The sequence below is a fragment of the Xenia sp. Carnegie-2017 genome, unplaced genomic scaffold (assembly GCF_021976095.1).
Source record: "Xenia sp. Carnegie-2017 unplaced genomic scaffold, XeniaSp_v1 HiC_scaffold_24, whole genome shotgun sequence".
NCBI lineage: Eukaryota > Metazoa > Cnidaria > Anthozoa > Malacalcyonacea > Xeniidae > Xenia > Xenia sp. Carnegie-2017.
This window is the reverse complement of record NW_025813487.1, coordinates 17,153,428-17,175,175: the sequence shown is the minus strand read 5'-3', so window position 1 is coordinate 17,175,175 and position 21,748 is coordinate 17,153,428. Positions and strand designations below refer to the sequence as shown.

General features: G+C 33.6%; 2 protein-coding genes and 1 long non-coding RNA gene across 16 annotated transcripts in view; all 3 read right to left on the bottom strand.

The window, feature by feature from the left end:
• LOC124451619 (receptor-type tyrosine-protein phosphatase U-like) overlaps nucleotides 1-13,887 on the bottom strand; it is a 69,499-nt gene extending 55,612 nt beyond the window's left edge. For 4 of the 14 annotated variants that reach the window (XM_047002232.1, XM_047002234.1, XM_047002231.1 and 1 more), the window contains exon 1: nucleotides 13,635-13,887. In XM_047002232.1, the coding sequence (XP_046858188.1) occupies nucleotides 13,635-13,881 (247 nt within the window). In that variant the 5' untranslated portion in view covers nucleotides 13,882-13,887. Of the gene's footprint in view, nucleotides 1-304; nucleotides 554-847; nucleotides 975-1,070; nucleotides 1,150-1,286; nucleotides 1,385-3,089; nucleotides 3,192-3,326; nucleotides 3,424-4,265; nucleotides 4,363-5,528; nucleotides 5,640-6,238; nucleotides 6,276-7,854; nucleotides 7,903-13,634 lie in introns of those variants that run through there. The other 10 variants (XR_006950571.1, XR_006950573.1, XR_006950577.1 and 7 more) reach the window with 8 other exon arrangements.
• Nucleotides 1-20,772, bottom strand: part of LOC124452269 — a 99,725-nt gene extending 78,953 nt beyond the window's left edge. The window contains exon 1 of the mRNA XM_047002852.1: nucleotides 20,738-20,772. The gene's annotated coding sequence lies outside the window, so the exon portion shown is untranslated. The remainder of the gene's footprint in view (nucleotides 1-20,737) is intronic.
• On the bottom strand, nucleotides 14,473-19,033 carry LOC124451638. The gene is made up of 4 exons (XR_006950584.1): nucleotides 18,908-19,033; nucleotides 17,164-17,428; nucleotides 16,412-16,680; nucleotides 14,473-14,487 (listed from the first exon to the last, which is right to left on the bottom strand). It is a non-coding gene; the product is annotated as an uncharacterized LOC124451638 (long non-coding RNA).
• Nucleotides 20,773-21,748: the final 976 nt, after the last annotated feature.

Sequence of the window (21,748 nt, the reverse complement as noted above, 5' to 3'; positions counted from 1 at the left end):
ACCAAGTTTATTTATGTTAGATATCTCTACCAGTTCTAAACTCTTCTTCCTAAAGATCCAGTAAAGATAAGCTCTTATTGATCCAGTGTTACTACAGAAGGAAACCTAAACTAAACTAACTTAGTAATTTAATATTTATATTTTGTGTACGATTCCCGCCTGGTTTATCGATCGTAACTTAATCTATATATACTAGATATCTCGATCAGTCTTAAACTGTTCTTTGCCTAGATCAACAAAATCATCTCTCATTGATCTTGCACATGTTGAAATAATACCAACAGTTACAACAAACCATATTTACCTGTAGCAATTTTAAAACCAACAACATCCCAAGTCAAGACGGTGAACTCCCCCAAGACATCTTTCTCCCAATATGGCAGCTGTGAACTACCATTGCTTGTGTTGTACAATATCACACCATTTAACGGTTCCTGTCTTTTTGTCCGACAATGTACTTTCTCGATGGTGCCTTGAAATGTGTCTTTGCTCACATCATCAAATTTCACTGTACCTTCTGGTAGACGCTCCACTGAGACTGCAACTTCTTTACCTGACAAAATAATTGGCCAAGTTTTACAAACAAATTTTACGAATTTCCAAAAATAAACTTGTTGCTGTCGTCAGCTATCACTAAAATACGTCAGTTGAGTCACGTGACTCGTTTGCAGACCGAAAATTTTCAATCCTACGTCAAATGCCAATCAGAAGTCATCGTGTGTAAAATAAATTACAAATGATCAAATCGTATACATAAGTGAAATAACTGATAAAACTCATTTTGTATTAAACAATAAATTATCAATATTGATCTACAGGGAGCAACTGCAACGGCCCAAACACAAACCTCGTTCACTTTGTCAGCTCTGTCGATGAAACCAAACGATTCCTTGAGCGAGCAGACAATTCCTTGAACGTAAACAGGAGGCGAAGCTTCGAGCAGCAACAACTCCACGGCACAGCATTGTCCATTTCTATAGAGGTTTATGAACTGTAGCAGTGCATCAAACAAACAACAATTTGGACATGGCTCGTAAATTGGACATGGTTCGTGTAAATAATAAACTAACGTTCATGTTATAAGCGTTAACCAAAGCGTTTTCTTGTGTAAGGTAGCATATCAAAACGTAGAAATAAGGAGAAAGACTTCACCAAAATAGAAAGAACATTCTTAAGACTGCGCATTCATTGCTTAACCACGTAATGTAATGCACGTGATGAAGCAAGTGATACAATCTAGAGAAACAGTACAAGTTTTCGACGCTATAGCAAAGAATATAATTTACCTTTTGTTTTCCAGGATGTAAAAAGACACAGTATCACCTTTGTAGATGTGAGACTTTGATAAAACATCAGCTTGATAATGTGGAAGAAAAAGCAATTCCTGAAAGAAAAGGAGCAACGGTTAGAATCATAAAGATCCACCCCCTAACCGTGCAGACCTGTATTATGCAATGATCTTAAACTCCACCCTCTGATCATGAAGACGTTTACTATGCAATGATTTTAAACACCACCCTGACCGTGCAAACCTGTATTATGCAATGATCTTAAACTCCACCCCCTGACTGTGCAGACCTGTATAATGCAATGATTTTAAACACCCCCCTGACCGTGAAAACCTGTATTATGCAATGAACTTAAACTCCACCCCCTGATCATGCAAACGTTTATTATGCAATGATTTTAAACACCCCCCGACCGTGCAGACCTGTATTATGCAATGATTTTAAACATCAACCCCTGACCGTGCAAACCTGTATTATGCAATGATTTTAAACACCAACCCCTGACCGTGCAAACCTGTATTATGCAATGATTTTAAACACCAGCCCCTGACCGTGCAAAACTGTATTATGCATGATTTTAAACACCATCCCTGACCATTGCAAACCTGTATTATGCAATGATTTTAAACACCAACCCTGACCGTGCAAACCTGTATTATGCAATGATTTTAAACACCACCCCTGACCATGCAAACCTGTATTATGCAATGATTTTAAACTCCACCCCTGACCATGAAGACCTGTATATGCAATGATTTTAAACATCACCCTGACCATGCAAACTGTATTATGCAATGATTTTAAACACCACCCCTGACCGTTGCAAACCTGTATTATGCAATGATTTTAAACTCAACCCCGACATTGCAAACCTGTATTATGCAATGATTTTAAACTCACCCCTGACCGTGCAAACCTGTATTATGCAATGATTTTAAACTCCACCCCTGACAGTGCAAACCTGTATATGCAATGATTTTAAACTCAACTGACGTGCAAACCTGTTATGCAATGATTTTAAACATCACCCTGACCGTGCAAACCTGTATTATGCAATGATTTTAAACATCAGCCTTTGTTGGTTCTGTATTATGCAATGATTTTAAACATCAACCCTGACCGTGCAAACGTGTATTGTAAATGATTTTCATCAACCCTGACCATTGCAAACCTGTATTATGCAATGATTTTTAAGCAGCCTGACCGTGCAAACCTGTATTATGCAATGAACACAAACACCACCCTGACCGTGCAAACCTGTATTGTACAATGATTTAAACACCAACCCTGACCATTGCAAACCTGTGTTATACATTCATTTTAAAGTCCACCCTGACAGTGCAGACCTGTATTGCAATGAACTTAAACTCCACTCCATGATCATGAAGACGTTTATCAATGCAATGATTTTAAAACACCCCCATTGACAGAGCAAACCTGTATTATGCAATGAACTTAAACTCCACTCCTGATCCTTGAAGACGTTTATTATGCAATGATTTTAAACAACCCTGACATCAAACATATTATACAATAACAACGACACGACCAAAAAATTCATACACGACCATTAACAACGAGTAATTTTAAAGCAATATGCATAATGAACGGTGGTGTAGCAAGCACGATAACTGGGGGAGGGTGAGCACACATCCATATATTCCACATATGCATGTCCTGCCGTATTGAGTTCCATTGTGTTCCATGCATAAAGATGTGCATAGATGAATTTGTTATCTACCCACCCCTCCCCATCCCTTAATTAACGCGTTTGCTTCGCCACTGACTATTACATTTTCCCAGCTAATTGATCACGATGAAAATCACCTGTTTGGGGTAGCTGTGTCTCGACAACCTCGCCTCAACTTCCACTTTACCAACAACTCTTTCCTCGCTTTTTTCCTACAAAGGAAACATAAATGGATGATTCACCAAGAGACGATTTCTCAATTTCTCGTAAAACTTTGTAAACCAAACCAGGATGAACGTGCATACACGGCAAGCGTCAAAAAGTACACAAGGTGTCAAGGTCACTTACTTCAAATGTAAACAGAGCCTTGTTCCAATTTCACCACTCGACATGCAATTGGTTTACCCTTACGAGAATCTGATGTCACTTCAAACTCCACACAGTCTAAACAAAAAAAGATTTAATCGACTATCAATATCAATCGAAATGTTCTTTACACTTCAGATAATAGACCAGAGCAGTGGCCTTTGCAATAGCAGTAGAGACAAAGGGATAGGCGGTGGGGGGGCAGATGGTGAAGGATTACAGTGTGAAACTCCCCAACAAGTCAATGATCAGTGGTTTGTTCTGACTAGGTAAATAAACAAAAGTTCTGTTTCGTTTTACCCCACAATAAAACAAAGACTATACATGAGTTTGAAAAGTTGTTTTAACTAACACTAACATTTGGACACACATTTTTTGCAGACAGAGTCCTTCAGAATACCCATCACATTCACATTAAAAAGACAGAGCAGTGCAAGTTAGAATAGCAAAGAACACCCTCATACAACATCGTGAAGGCACGTGAATGCCACGTGTTGATAACATGAACTGTGGTGGGATTCAGATGGTGGAGATCAAATTTTAAAAGTATACCAACAAAGGCATGCCCTGGAATCTCCATAGAAATCTCATGCCTTGAGGATGAGCTTCCTCTCCCAATATGTCATAAAGTGTCACCACTGATTATGGTAGGAGTGAAAAGTCATATGAGAAACCCAATGAATTACTTGACAAAGAATGCTTTTCAAATAATGACTGATGAAACAAATGCTCTGAATAACTGGATAAGCTCACAAAACAGCTTGTTCCCCTTATTAAATAGCAGAAAGGCAACAAGCCTCATACTTGAATGAAATTATATCAACGTTTCAGAAAAACAATATAATACTAATGGTGTAGTTGCACACATAACAAGTAATATAAGAGTCGTTGAAGGGTGAAAATAAGCAAAATTTACAAACCACCAAGTTCCAGTTCACTTGAATGTCCTTTGTACTGACTGTAATGAAAGAACACTCGAAGATCCTGTTCAGCACACTCAATAAAGCCATAACTTTGCTGCAAAAACATGCATAAATGTTATAGAAGAAAGACTGAATGTGCTTTTAGAGGGATGAAATTAGGAATATATATCAATAACATTATGGAAGATGTCATTAATACACATGTTGATGTCAAAGCACTCATTGCCGGTCAAATGTAGTTCAATACAGTTAAATGTAGATGAATGTATTCAAATGTGTTTGAATGTACACAAAAGTAGATGAATGTATTCAAATGTAGATGAATGTATTCAAATGTGGTTGAATGTACACAAAAGTAGATGAATGTATTCAAATGTACATGAATGTATTCAAATGTGGTTGAATGTACACAAAAGTAGATGAATGTATTCAAATGTACATGAATGTATTCAAATGTGGTTTAATGTACAAAAAGTAGATGAATGTATTCAAATGTAGATGAATGTTTCCAAATGTGGTTGAATGTACACAAAAGTAAATGAATGTATTCAAATGTAGATGAATGTTTTCAAATGTGGTTGAATGTATACAAAAGTGGTTGAATGAATTCAAATGTGGTTTAATGTCCTCAAACAGGGTGCAAATTAATATTACACAAATGGGCATGTGAATTTCAGTTGAAGGTATTTTCACAATCTTAGGTTAAAAATTGATACAATATCTGTCATGTTGGATTTAAGTGCCTATGTCGAATAATGGGACTTGATATCATTAGAATTATCTTAAAACATAGATTACTGGGGCAAACAGTCCAAATGCAAGTTTCAATAGAAAGCTTTTCAAATTGACCAGAACAAAAAATAAGACACCAAACAGTGCAAAACGGTTACAGCTTCCTCTACAAAGGCTATTGAAATCAAAAACATTTTGGCAAACTTTTAGATATCATGCAAATGCACTTTTAGATGAACAAAGTGACATATTTTTTGTGTATTAAGAAACAAGTTTTTTGGTCATAGATAAATTTTTTACTTCTTCATGGTACATCTTATTTTTATCTTGCAGGAACTTACTCTACAAAAGCAACACCTTTGTAAAAACAGCAGAATCTGCAGCAAACTTTTGCATTTCTCAATGTCACATAATGATCCATGAAAAAATTTAAAATAGTTGAGAAGCATTTTTTTTGCATTAATTTGGGTCCTTGACCAGTGCATAAAAACTTCATACTAAACTGACTTTGAATTGTTAAAATAACACACAAAGTTTTTCAATGACACCTGTTTCCCTGTGTAATACATGAACACCATTTGAAAGGTAATGGTCACTGATACCATAGTCCTGAGACCCATTTGTTCACATAGAATGTTTCTAAGTAGTAAAAAAACATTATAGAATGTTTCTAATTAGTAGAAACATCATAGAATGTTTCTAATTAGAAGGAAAACATTATAGAATGTTTCTAATTAGTAAGAAAACATTATAGAATGTTTCTAATTAGTAGGAAAACATTATAGAATGTTTCTAATTAGTAGGAAAACATTATAGAATGTTTCTAATTAGTAAGAAACATCATAGAATGTTTCTAATTAGTAGGAAAACATTATAGAATGTTTCTAATTAGTAGGAAAACATTATAGAATGTTTCTAAGTAGTAAGAAAACATTATAGAATGTTTCTAATTAGTAGGAAAACATTATAGAATGTTTCTAAGCAGTAAGAAAACGTTATAGAATGTTTCTAATTAGCAGGAAAACATTATAGAATGTTTCTAATTAGTATGAAAACATTATAGAATGTTTCTAATTAGTATGAAAACATTATAGAATGTTTCTAATTAGTAGGAAAACATTATAGAATGTTTCTAATTAGTAGAAAAGGTTATAAAATGTTTCTAATTAGTAAGAAAACATTAACAGCAAAATGAAATGAAAATAAAATTTTCATAAACAAAATGCAGTAGAAAGTACCTTCCATGAGTCTGTTGCCATATTTGATTCACCAAAAGAATTCTATTTGTTACAAAGGATGCCAGCAATTTGAATTATAACTTTTTGCAAAATAATATATATGGTATATGTATAAAAATTCTCCTCTCAATTTTCCTAAATCACCGAATAATATAATCCATTTGCCGAACAAAAACAGGAGGCACAAATCTGCTGTGAATATTTAAGATTGTTCCGTGTAAGCTATGACTTGCCAATATGAAAGTTTCCTTAACATGGGCTGTGCAAGATGATATGGATTTGGCGGCTTTCTCTATAGAATTTGAATTGGCGTTTCCTCATCTTTTCTGCTTTGCAGACATTTATTCTAGCAAATAACCAGAAAAAAGTAATTTAACACATTTCTTTAAATATATCATTTGCTCATCATCTAATAACATGGGACATTCAATTACATGTTTTGACTTATCAATAGTGCTGTAGAATATTTATCATCAAGAGCAGCAGTTAACAATCAATAGCACAACATGTATATACATACTTTGTAAGAAAAGAGAAGTGCAGTGTCGTGATTGCAACAGACAAATGTGCAACAGTTTATACCTGTTACAACAGACTATCTGTTGCACAACACATACATTTGTTTATTTAAATGTCTTCTTATCCAAATGATTCAAACTTTTCTTGAATTGAATGCGCATTAATGCGACTTGAATATTAACAATTGCTAAGCAGTATAAATAAATGCTATTGTCTACTGGAGCTCTTGATTCTTCCTTCAAGTTAATGAACATTCTACTGTTCTACTGTTAAGTAAAATTGCATAATTGAATGTTCAATCTTCTTTAATAATGAGCAAATGGTGTAGCAGGAGTAACAAGTGACAAATCCCACAAAATACTTTACAATAGTGAATAGTACGGAATGAAGACACTGCACTGGATTTCTTGTGATAAAGACTTTAATTTTTATATACAGCAACATAGCTATTGTAATTATACAAAAGATCAATCTACACTAAAACTGGAACAGATAAGGACATAAGTTTCGACATCAAATCAATTTCCACAAGACACTAAACACCAGACAAAAAATATGTTAAAACTTTCAACATGAATCACATCAGATAAAAGCGACTCATAATTTTGAAGTCAAACATACAAATATCATGTCCATATAAATCAGACAAAAGACACGCTTTTATTTGTATCTTTAAAAGAGTCGAGGCACATCTAAAGTTCTTTTTCAATTTGGAAATTCAATGCTGAAATTCACTTCTTGAAGACATCAAATATCAAACGAAAAACTTTTCATCAGAATATCAAATTGCTTGTCAGTCTTTGTTTCTTAATTTATTTCAATAATGGTCATTTGAAGAAACTGTAGCGTATAGTTTTAATTAAATTGGTTGCCGCAAAAGCAAAAAACAAAAGGAAGAATACGAATAGCACACAAATACAGGCAAGGAGAATATTTTGCCGTCTGCTGAGTCTTTGTTAATCGGCTTTGTCTCGAAACATGGTGACTAATGATTGTCAATTTAAAAGGTCAAATTAACGCCAACGGAGTACAAGGTGAACAAAAATGTAATGAAATATTTAAGAACTGACAATTGATATTGAAAAAGAAATCAATACCTTTTTGAGGACAAAATTTCGTCCGTAACCACAACACTATTCAAATTTTTTCAATCCGCCATATTACATGATATCAAATTAAATGAAGATATGATCTTCGCACTTTGCTGGACAATTTAAGCAATCGTCTCAGGACCTGAAAAAATCAGCTGACTCTACGGGATTCGAACCCATGACCTCTGCGGTGCCGGTGCAGTGCTCTGACCAACTGAGCTATGAAGTCACACAGTGGTGAGCAGGTCAATATTGTTAGGCTTATGTTTTCTCGTGAAAGGAATGTAGTATAAATGTTTTATGCAGTGCGGTGTTTGAAATTAAATGAAGATATGATGATATCAGTGAACTCTTGAAAGTTGAAACACCGGGCACTTCCGGTCATCTGTATATGTGACGTTTTAACCGGAGATACTCGTGAGAGGGTCGGCTATGTTTTCCGTGACTATAGCCTGATTCGTTGTTTCGCACAAGTCTTCAATACCCTCATAAAGATACCTTCATGTTTCATTGTAATTGCCCCGTATTTCTGTATTTGTAACAAGTTGATATTTTCCGTAAATAAAGCATAATTCGAAAGCAAATGTAAATATGGCCGCGTTTAAACAGAGATCAATCTTTCGGTGGTGTTCAGGCCGGTGTAGAAAAACGAGGAGAGGGGTTAACAACAGACTATTCATTAACGATTTGATTGTCACCAATTAACTTGAAACCACTCGGCTCCTTCCTTAGTATTCAACCAAAGGATGTGTTTTGCAATAGAGCTTTCTGACACATACATTTTTCATGTTTTTTAAAATGTCAAGTCGTTGCTTCCAACCCATTTCTTCTTCTTCGTTAATCACTAATCTACAGCCGAAGTACAACGTTCCTAGCACTCTCGCAATCAAATAATCAGGAAATTCAATTAACTCGAAAATTTTGGATATTTTCTATGAATATCATCATGACGATAGAGAAGAAAACAAGAAAGGACAAGAACATGCTTTAAAGTACCATTTTTTAAACTAACAAAGTTGGTAACAAAGTAAACTCCATCCACTAAAACTTCCTGTTTCCTACGTCAGGTAAATTAATGAGATGACAGTGCACATATTCATACATATTCCACAAACTCCAAAATACATGAATGTATCAAATTCCCGTTCCCCACGTCTCATTAAAATAAAATACTGAGCATGCTACGCCACTGTTTATTTGTAATTTAACTTTATTTCTTATTTAATGTATTTAGATAAAAAGTATTACAGCCGTTATCCTATTTCAAATATTGACTACATCCTTAGTCTAAAAATTTGATGTTATGTTCCAAATTGTTTTCAAATACTGTTCAGAATCATTCACTCGTTCACTCTTATAGTTAAAGGAAATAAAATTCTATGCTTAATCATATTCTTCTATAGTACGTTAAATTTCAGAAAACGTCTAATAATTTCGCGAAAAAAAATTCAGCTTCCCCCATTTTTGAGAACTTTTAGTAGCCGTCAAATAACTACAATACGCAGTTCACTGCACTGTAGCAGAGTTTGAATTGATCCTAACGAAAAGAATGACCAATATGACAAAAATAATGAGCAAAATTGCAGCTACAACGCACCAGCAACGGCTCCAATTTTTGCACCGTCTACAAGATAAAATAGAATGACCAATCATAACATTACCAACCAATGTTGTCTTTCAGCGATCATTTTATCATTTTTCTAAAGCTGAGGGTGTAACCGCTCTCACACCTCATGTATTCATTCCTGTTAACTATTCATGATTTATTTATGGTATAAGTTAGGTTTGGAACGCAATGAAGTTAGAGACGAAGTACACAAAATCACTTAGGCAGTTATTTGTTGCAATTAAATCGGCTGTATCATCAAATAATATCTCTACTCATCCTTAAAAAATTCTGGAACTTGTCTGTACTGAGATTTACAAATATTTTGAAGCATTGCACTTTAGACATCGATAAATTTCCCTTATGCTATTGAAAGCAAACACAAACCTGAAGACTTGTGCTTTTGGGCAGTTGCTGCCACTGGACACCAGTCAGTGGAATAATAATCACCCTGAAACGAAGTGAACATTTATCTTTGAATAAAAATTGCAGCAATCAATGCAGATGAAAATGAATAAAAAATATCGCACCTGATCATTAATGAAACTGCGTTGAAATATTTTGTGGTTAGTGCCAATCTTCAACGGGCCATTATAATAATTTTCACCAATGAAACGCCGTGTTGTGTTTTTACCGTCACCAAGTTTAAAATCAGGCTTAAAGTCTCTGCGAGAGACTACAGCGGCAATATACGGCATTGGTTGTGCGGAAGATATGGCCTTAGAATAAATCCCTAAGTCTGTGTTTTTAAAGTTAGAAGGCAATTGACTCCCTTCCGTGCAATTTTTCATTGCGACTACATAGAAATATCTGCAAGTTGAAGGCAAAACATTTTTTAAAAATACATACATAACCTCTGCTTTCGTTATTCGTTAAAATATATGTTATGCATGTATCTGCACTGCCAGAGAAAAGCGACGAGTCATCAAAACTTTTCCAGAGAGATATTTAGCTTTTCCAGAGAGATATATATGAACTCACCATCTTCAGCAGTTCTAAAAGTAGCTGTAGTTGATCTACCAAAGCCTTCAGAATTGCCAGCGGTTACATTAACTTTATACGTTGCGTAAGGAACAAGATTCGTAATGTTGTACGGTTTTTTGTCAGTTACCTCCAAAGTTTTATCGAAAACAATCATAGTATCCTTCAGCAAAATCAATAGATATCTTGTAAGAGGATTCGAGATATTTGTACCAAGTTTTACACCAGTTTTTTTGGGATGTTTCCATGATATCTCGAGGTACGTCGATGCAGATTTGGTTGCAATGAGATCTGTTGGTTTGTCTGGGAGTAAGTCTGCACGATAAAAGAAAAATCTACAAATTGAACCATGTGTAGCCCCTAAGTGAAATAAGTGTTCTGCTTTTTCTCCAATAACACGTGTTAAACTTAACTGCATGTTAAAAGGCTTGTTTCAATAAGTTTATTTCAACAGAGAAACTAACACTTTAGCCTTCATGGAAAATTGTTCTGTTTTGTCAACTAACTCATGTTTAATTAATACTCAGAGAAAAAACTTTATATATTGAAAATTAAGTGCTTACAGTGCAAAGTAAACCTGGTATATTTTTTACCTCTTACCTCCACCACAAATTTCAATTCGTAAACACGGTGCACCAACAAATTTCAATGGAAAGATTCGCAAAGCTTTGATTTAAGGCCACCAGAAAACTTTTCTATAGCCGCATCATTGTAACCATTTTTGTTTCCTAGATAAATCTGGAATAAAACAAAAAAAGATTTTCGTGTATTTGCAGAGCAAGGTTAGAAGAAAAGGTTTGTTTAACGCTGTCCAGAGGAGAGTAGTTTATGCATTGTCTATGTATCTCTTCAAATCATGCACATAGCTACAATTTAAACTTTATAATCAAATGCAAGAGTCCTTCGTAGTGCAGGAGTAACCAAGACAATCAACACAGTGACGTAGCTAGCCCACAAATTTGGTCGTGCTATATGTAAAATTCTCACAGCTCGCTAACTGTAAAAATAATTGATCTCTAAAGAAATGAATAATGCTAATGATCTTAAATTTACATAGAACCAGCAATTTTGCGTGCCGGCTACACCACTGAAAGAACATCTGCACACAAGTTTGTATATAAATAGCAATTTAAAAGTTTACTTAGTTTATAACTTCATTTCTTTTTTTAATTTTCCCTTTAAATTCATAATATACAAATTCGATAAGTCTACTGTTACCTTCTGGGATTTTTCAGATTTCCAGTTCACACCATCAATGTTTGTCTGCAAGTGATATTTAGTTACAAAGCTTGAACTTGAACTGTCTCCAAAGACTGCAATAACGTTAACTGTATAAAGACTTGGGAAATTCAGTTGAAGATAATGATTGCCATCTGCAGCAGAAGCACACCATGAACTACCACTGGATATTCTTGCTTTAGCAGCACTACGACTCTTTGGGAAGGCAGTAAACCAAGAATCTGGGAATTTTTCTGCGTTTTTTAATAGAGGATTATCAAAAACATGACCTTAAATAGAAAAGAATTTGGTTGAAATGCATTATAACATTAGAACTGGTTTGATTTGATAGAGAGCAATGGTGCACTCTCATATTGTTCTCCATTCACGTAAAATTGGAAAAATTAAAAACTGTTTTCTTAAGAAAGAAAAAGAGCACAGATACATTGGAGGAATACGACTGATTTTGCATGCTTTCATTAAATAAGTTTAAATTCCAGTTGGAATCAAGCCAGCTATGACAAGAAACCGTAAGTATCTTGTCAAATAACAACAATACCGTAGCGATAAAATTCCATTAAAGAGTGAACGTTAATCGTATTGCAGAGGAATGACAATTGGACATTTTTTGAAGCACGAAATGAAGTAGCAAGAGTAAAATTAATTTAATCCTCAGTATTCGCAGCAATCCTGTTTTAATTATTTATTATTTAAGAGTAGCGATCGTTTATATTTTGTGATGCTATATTTCTTTTGTTATGTAAAAGAAAAATTGTGAAATTCTCCAAGTCAGCGTAAAATAAAGTGACACTGCGATGTCAGATGCAAGTCTTGATGATAGAGGTAAGTCATGATGCTTAACAATAGACAGATGTAATTTGAGAAGACAAAAGTAACATATTCATTCGTTAAATTCTTCGCTAAAAATATTTTTCTAACGTCATACAAATGTGTCCTACAATACGTTAATACATTCAAAAAATTGAATGAGAATGCTTACATGTAACGTACGAGTATTGAGAGCAATCATTATTTTGAGTGATAGCACATTGAGATAAATCGTTCACTCGAGCATCACATTTGACATTTCCAGGTATAAACGATTGATGCATCAAAGATGATAGTGACATTGAGCCTTCCACAGATACTGCGGTAGGATAACCAAGTTGTTTACAGATAATCGTCTTTATTTTGTGCAAAAGGCCTTTGTTGCAAATAGTGAAGTTTCTATACTTGGTAATAACATTCACGACACCTTTGTTTGGAAGATTCGATTTAGACAGGCGTACATCCATAACTACACAAATCAAAATTATTTTTTCCTTTAAATATGATCATGGCGCATATCTTAAAGTGAAATCTGTGTTCTTAGAAGTGGTTTTATGAACATAAATATGACAAATCTCGTCCATGAATAAAATATATACACGGAGTTTGAATATCAGAAGAACACAGAAGGTGACATTAACTTAAAAAAAATTTTAGTTTGAAAGCACTTAACCAGAAATGTTTTCCACATTCTGATGGACACAGTATCTTATAGATTTACACTTAAAGTTGGTAAGCACTGTTTTGATTTTAATCTTTAAGTTGACAATGAACTACAGGCAAATAAGTTGAACTGAGAACTTTTCTCTTGTGTTGTAAACACGAATCACAACAAAATGTGTCTAAGTGATTATGTGAATCATTAATGAAACCAGAACAAATACCGTTTTTTATAGGTGAGCGCTGCGTTTAGCTTCCCAATTCATAGGAATTGTAATGAATCTATCTTTGTATATATATACAGTATATGTAAAAATTCTCTAGTGTGAAGTCATGAAGACACCCGATGAAAATTCAAATTTGTGTCAACTTTTCTAAATTGATAACGTACATAGTATAAAAATGAGCACCATACCATTGCGCATTAAGGTCAAAACTTGTCCAGAAGCTCTTTAATAATAAGCAAAATATAATCTGCCCATATAATACTTACGATTGCAAATTATTCTGTATGGCATACTTGTGTAGTTACATTGATATTCAAAGTAAAAATATTTCTCCAAACCAGGACAAATATTTGAAGGGAAATGATTATCATCAACAGTTACATTACAATTTCTTTCACCATCGCAGTAATTTTTAAGGTCACATGTTACATCGACACTACAATTGTAATCAAAACTTGAACCACAAATGCTTCCTTTTCTCAATCCACGATATTCTGCAAATTTTATCACCATATATTGATTATTAGGACATCTGGCGTTTGTTATATTTTTTCCAGCACATGTCACTGATCCTATAGAAGACACACAAAAAATGAGTAAATTCCAATCTATACTAGCTTATTTGTGAATTCCTGTAAAATAAAATTGATTTGATAAATATGAAGTGTGTGATGGCAGTGACTTCACTGGCGCCATTCCTATATCTGCGGCCTTTGCAGTGGCTTTTAATCAGAGTTTAAGTATATATACGCTAACTGGATGAATATTCTCACTTGCCAAAATTGAATCGCTGATCTTCTTCATTTTTACAACTGACAAGTTTCAAGTAGGGCTGTGCTACTATACATTTATTATAGCGTGAAAAGAATAGACCACCCCAATTTGTTTGGGTTATGGTATTGATGGCTCCGCAATTTCCATTAAAATTTCCATAAGATAACCCCTCATAACTTGCGTATCTCACAAGACACCATGTTGTATTCAAGCTATTCATGGAGCCAGATTGTAAAAATTTAAAATAAGCTGACTCCTTAAAACAATTCTTTGTATACAGGATGTAGAAATCATCCCAAACACACTTTCCTGACTGAAAATGTTTGTTGAAAAATCCATTCGTATCTGAAAAAGGACAATGAAACATGATAAAATTGATTGAAAATACCACACTCTACAAAATATATATATAAAAATAATATGACTTTATGAAAAATAATTTAGCATACTGAATTCTATCAATATAGGAAAAAACACTCCAAAAAAAAGTCATCTTGAAATTCAACCTTTCTAAAGAATTAAATAAACCAATTGCTGTTGAGGGTCATTTTAAAAATAATGGCGTATGCAAGACTTTAAGGCATCCAGCATGGAGCATTGAGCTGAAATACATGGAACGCTACCTGTAATACAAAACCCTAATAATTTTTTAAAGCCGTCATTTTACCCCAGACACGCAAGACTTTACCCCAGACACGAGTGTGTAGTCAATAAAATTTAATCCGCGAGAGGAAATCGAAACACTAAACGCGCGTGTCTTTGGTGAAATCTCGCGTGTGTAGCGTAAAATATGGTTCAATTATATGCTTGATGTAGTGTTCCATGTATTTTAGTTCAATGGCATGGAGACTGAAAAATTTTACAAACAAGTTGAAAAGTGTAAAAATCAATTAATAAAAATTTCACGGCGCACGGTCTGTTACGATGGAAAAGGAGAGTTATGGTTTGTTTACGCAATTGAAATATTTGAAATATTTTAAGATTGTTTGCTGAACCTGATTTTTCATCTGTATAAACTCCCATGACTTTCGTTTTGATGAAAAGGAAGTTTATCTAAGCACTTATACAAATTTGTGCCCAGAAAAGTTGATGATTTAGGTTAGTATTATTCAAACTTGAAGACAAGGAATATATAATTCAATGTAAAACTGAATTGTGAACTCTGTAAGCTGTACACTCTTTTGGTGGAGTTCATTTAAGTTGTGCTGTGAAATAGTGCTCTTGATAATAAGAATACCAGAGTTGCACAATTTAAAATTCCAAACAATTTAAATAAATATCATGCCAGGGCTTATACAAAATCGTGAGGCTTTTTTACGGGTTTATAAAGGTTTATACATGCAGAGGAGAGATGCATACAAATATGTACAGGGATATTATACAGAGGGTTAATATACAACGAAATTTATTTCTACTGAAGTGATATAAGAACATTCTCCCGTTAAAAATATTTAACAATTTTTGGATTAAGTTGAGCATGATATAAAAGAATATTCAGACCGAGGTCAATTGGATATCTAGCGAAGCAAATCTGAGGGGGATAGCGCTGACTGCAGTCTGATTGAAAAATTTTTGCGGTTCGCTTTCGTCTATTTCCTGTAAATACGCGATGAAAACTCTCTGGACAAACAGTTTAACACTTTCGGTGTTTTTTCGTCTATATTCCCGATAATTTGAGCAGAGTAAAACACTTGAAAGTGTCGATGAAGATTCTAACAAAATATTTCTTGTATATACAATTGTCTCATAAAGAAAATTCGTCACCTACAGGTAATTTTCAATGTTTTCTAGGTGATAGTGTATTGACAATTATTTGAAGGCTTTTAGACAATCACAATCGAGATTTCATCACCGTTGTATTATAATAATGAAGATTAACTAGCACAGATCAATATATGAACATCTTAACCCTAACCCTCACACCCATTAACAAACAATCAAAATCTTCCAACGTGATCGTTATCGGATAAAATCAATAAACTCGAAAATAACCAAGACACGCTCTTGAATTGAGCTTTACTCTTTTACAGGTTTACATTATAATATATGTATGACGAATTAAACATGCTTGGCTGTTCCGGGGTGTATTCTATTAGCTTTGCAACTGCAAAGAAACTCACTTAAGAGTATACGTACATAATGAATTGAATATAGGTGAAAGTGTCGTATGGATTTGAGCGAAGTTGAATATGAAGCATTATAATCACATTGGTGTACTATAAATTAAACTGACACAGGAGAAACTAAAATATACTGCTCTTGCATGTACCTTGTCGTTTTAGGCTCACGTTGATGACAACATAACAGGTGTGATTTTTTCCACCGTATAAAACATACACGTAAGGGATTTTGTGTTGTCCGATGGCAAGGTAAGGTAGAGGACACCCTTCTATTCTTTCTTTTATGTACTTATGTGAACACGTTAAGTTTTCTGGTTCTTTCCATTTTGCGGATATTGCTTTTCATATACGATAATGACGATAATCGACGTGTGAAAAACAGTAAGGTTCAAAATCATCGGGCTGCATCCACATGTCCCTAACAAAAAATTAAGTTATCTTTAACTGGTTGTCCAGAGAAAAAGAACAGTGGAAAGTGACACTCATTTGGCCACAAAATGTAACATACTATTCACATTGAATCGAAAGTCCTCCTTAAACCCAAATAGACAATAACTATACAGACTATATCATATAACTGCATATATATATTTTTTTTTGACTCTACTGTCATATTACTTTGCTTTTGTAACTAGACAGAGGAACAATGAACGAGATATTATGTTGCGTCAATGCTGTGAAGCTAGTGTATCCAAATCAGTTGAGTACTTTAACATGTACCTTACGGGTTCAAACCATTTACTTTAGGTACCTTACTTTATTGCACTTTCTAAGAACACGGTTTCAATTACATATTTAAATTAAACAGTACCTCAGTAATATAAGTGTTGTGATTGTTTGCCAAGTACATGGCCAGTTGATGTTATGTACTTACTGTAAACTAAACTGTTGTTTACTTTACCTTCAAGAGGACATATTTCACTAAACATTTTAAATCGCTCCAAAAGATATTTCTTCTCCTCAACACAACAACGTGTACGAGTATTGTTGCATTTCGAATCGATTTCAATTTTGTCCGCCACAAATTTCTTCCATTCTTCCTCACAAAACTCAAGCTCTTCATTCCAACCCATTTTCATTGTGAATCCTTGACCAAATAACAGCCACAATAACCACCATATCATTAAACTCATCATTGCATAGATCCAAGGATATACAGTAAAGCTCTAAATTATAATTGATTGTTGGATGTATGTACGTTATCACAGAAGACTTTAAATTTATATTTAGATCGACAATGACTACGTCACAATTACATCTGTGATGCAAGCAGATCACGATCAAAACGTATTTTGAGCAATATATGAGCATTATCTAAAAAAGTCATTTCAGCAAAATTGTGTAGAGAAAACTGTTCAGAAATAGATCGAGTTAGTCTCATATGGCTGCATGATGGCTCTCTTATTGGTAGCCACTGTAGCTATTATATAGGTACGTGGTTATAATTTTCTTAAAATAATGAAACTTGGTTAACTTTAAATTTATGCTTTATTCTTCTTACTCGGTTCAATATAAATTTCAACTTCTTGTGTTTCAAGAGATTTATTGAACGATGAAAAATGCTTTTAGTGGATAGCGCTAAGGAAGTGAAGAAAGCGAGATCAAATTAAAATCAAAGCAAATCATTTATTTTAGATACAATAGATTAAAACCAAGACGATGTTAAAATTCTTTATCTGAATATGAAAATAACAATTGTGCATGCAGAGCTTCCCATTAGCTATTTCATTTCAATTTCCTGTTATGTCATGATACATGTAAAAAACCTATGAAATCATAAAGTACTTTACAATTTCTTGTAACGCAGCCTCTATAGCTGTATAGTTATACCCGTATTGTCTCTAATGCTATACCCGTATTGGATTTTCATTCGAATTTTTAATTCATCGAATTCAACACATTAGCAGGTATAAAACAGCTAAATTGCTCAGTTGACAAATTCAAAAAGTTACAGTTGAAAAATTAACTAAATAAATTAAAAATTTCAAAAGATAATGACCAAAAAATAATGTTGAAAGGGTGTTAGATATTTACATTACATGCACCGCGGAGCTTTTTTTCTATTGAGGAGGGAAGAGCTCACAAAATAAACGAACGTCGATATTAAGGGCAGCTAAGTAGTTTTGGGTTTCAGCGTTATCTTGAGATTTCTCAAATTCTTTTACAAAATTTACAGAAATATCACAGAAAATCGTAGAAATGTTGTGAAACTTTTTACATTTTTTCAAGCTTATTCTTTTGCTTGCAGTTATTTGTGGAGTACTTGATGACAATGAATACTCCATAAGAATTGAAAATCTTACGGGGATTTCTTTTAATTTTTCGCAGGTTCCGCTAAAGAACAAAATTTTTTACAAAACAGTGGAATAGGATTTGCTTTTGAGGTAGTTGAGAGATTTGAGCAAAAAATATGATAGTATATAAATATATGAATCAAAACATTAATGTGATAACCTGTCTCAAATCCTACATCTAGCGTTTAGGTATTGTGGTATAAGAATCAAATCATTTGGGGGGCGTAAGTTGTGTGGTGTTTGTATTAACACTTATTTGCCAAACTCAGTCGAAGAAAAAATTTGCAGTATTAAATAATACAAATAAGATAAGGAAACTTCCGTTTTACTATCAACTACATTTCATCTTACCTTTGTTTTTTTATTAATTGAAAAACGGACACAATAAGGCGACTGCAGATATACACCTTAAACAAACAGAGAAAAATTAAGATACATACAAGTCAGACGAACAACAGAGTTGTGGCTTTCGCAACGTTTTACTTGCAACTGCTGGCCAAGGCTGTTTCCTCAAATGTACAGTGCCATGAGTATATACAAACACTCATGCCATCTGCCCAGTTATTCAACATTTGAATTTGTGCCAATTATCATATTACGAATCAACAATAATACTTTAAATGTTTGGAAATTTGGATGTTGTTGTTGGTTGACAAAGCAATGTTATAGAACATAGAGTTTTGACATTTTAGAGAATTACCTCTGTTTATAGCTACAAGCAACGAAGCACAAATAATGCATCTAATGTGGGCAAACACGGCAAAACAGGTTAATGACTTCAAGTGCTCAATGACGAAAAATTATATTGTTACAATATAAAACGTATTTTAAGTTTTTGACTATCAACTTTACCAACAGTAAATTCAATTTGCTGACAGTCATTAGCAAAATTTTAGGCCTAAATACAACAAATTGTGTCGGACAAAACTATACAGTAAAATTTACATCGTAATACCAGCTGTCTTTATTGCCTACAGGTGTTTGTTTAAACAATAGACACAATACGACAGCAGCGAAAATACAGTGAGAAATGACAAGAAAAACATCGCTTCAAGAATAATGACTTATGAATGAAAATGGTTTAAGTGATTGGGTTCAGCGGTAAAGAATTAAGAACAACATTTAACATTTCAATATTAATTTTAATTTGGTAAAAACAAACTTCTAGTTGATGCATTGGACAGCACTCTGTTGGATATTATCAATCTACTACAACAAAACAAGGATGAATTTCAATTTACAATTTTCACAATTTTTCATGTAATAGCTGTGTTATTAGTGTGCCAGTATTGTTGTTAAATACGTTTTGATGTGAACAGGTGGAAGGAAAGCATGTAGAAACATAAATTTCTGAAATACCAAATTAAAATTAGTTGTATTATAAGACCTTTACTAATTGGGAACTCTTTAAAGAGAAATATCGGATCATTTAATTCTTTATATGCAGACCTCACTGGCTCGAAGAGCGAATAAACAAGTTAATAAAGGTTTATTATAAAGTATTATTTAAACTGAAATAAAGCCTTTTCTTTACTGTCCTCGCTGTTTTGTAAAAGTTGGCATTCTCTCCTGTTTTTTCTTTTGTTTTCAAATTTTTTGCTGTTTGTTTTTCGAAATTTGTTTAGATTTGTTTGTAAAATTACCTGTTATGAACCGCTGGTTTGAATTGTTATAGATCTGAGACTGTATATGGTCATTGTCAACATTAAGTCATTAACAACATTTAACTATGTAATAACATGGTGGCCTCTTGCTATCACAGGGACGTTTACTGACATGTTTCCTCATCAAAGTATTCATTAGGGACGTTTAGACTAAATATTCCCTCGTCTGACCTGACAATCAGTGACGTTTTAGACTAAATATTCCCTCGTCAGTATATTCAATAGGGTTTAGACTAAATATCCTCATCAACAATGAAACAATACGCCTATTCTGGATTGCATACAATTTCCACGGAATTATGAAAAAATTGACTCAATTCTGATCTATGAAAACGTAATAGTTGATGTCTTTAGCCTTTAAAACCACAATACTTCGAGGGAAGGCCAAATTATCATGTAAGCTGCTAAAGCTCTGTCAAAGAAAAAATTGTATATTAGAAATGCTAAGAAAGCTAACGAGGATAAACAAACATTCGTTTTACCATCAACTGTAGCCAACGTAATTTATACATCTTACCTTTTGTTCTTTTATTGTCTTTACGTCTTTGTTTGAAAAACGCACACAAAAGGCAACTGCAGAAAACGCCTAGCAAACAGAGAAGTGAATATTCGTTACAAGTATGGTAAACAATAGAGTTGTGGTTTCGCAAAGTTTACTTGTAAGTGCTGGAAAGCTGTTTCCTCAGTGTGGAGTAGCGTGCGTGAGAATATAAACATGCACTTATGCCGACTGCCACAATTATTTAACATTTTATTGAATTTTGTTTTGCCTCAAATCCTACCCTTTACGAATCGACAATAATACTTTAAATGTGTTAGAAAATTTGGAAACAAAGAAAAAATTAAGATACATACATTGGTTGACGAAACAATGTTATAGAAGATAAGTTTTGATATTTTACCTCTGTTTAGACAAAGCGCCGAAGCAAAATTAATGCATCTAAACTGGGTGAACACGGCAAAACAGGTTAATGACTTCAAGTGCTAAATGACGAAAAATGATATTGTTCCCATTGCATTATTTTAAGTTCTTAAATATTAACTATGTTAACACTAAATTTAATTTTGCTAACATTCATTGGTAAAAAATTGTAACTAAATACACCAAGTTATGTCGAACCGAACTATACGTAAAATTTACAACATGAAACCAGCTTTTTATTTCTTACTCTTTGTTCACAAGACGACAGCAGCACAAATACAATGAGAATATGGCAAAAATAATGCATCAAGAATAATGACTTATGAATGAAAATGGTTTAAGTGATTGGGTTCAGCGGTAAAATTAAGAACAACAATTTAACATTTTCAATATTAATTTTAATTTGGTAAAAACAAACTTCTAGTTGATGCATTGGACAACCACTTCTTTGGTGTATCAAAGTCTACTACAACAAGCAAGGATCATTTCAATTTAGGCATTTAACATTTCTTCGTAACTTAGCTATGTTAATTAGCTGTAAAGTGTTGTTAAATACGTTTTGATGTGAACAGGTGGAAGGGAAAAGCATGTAGAACACATAAATTT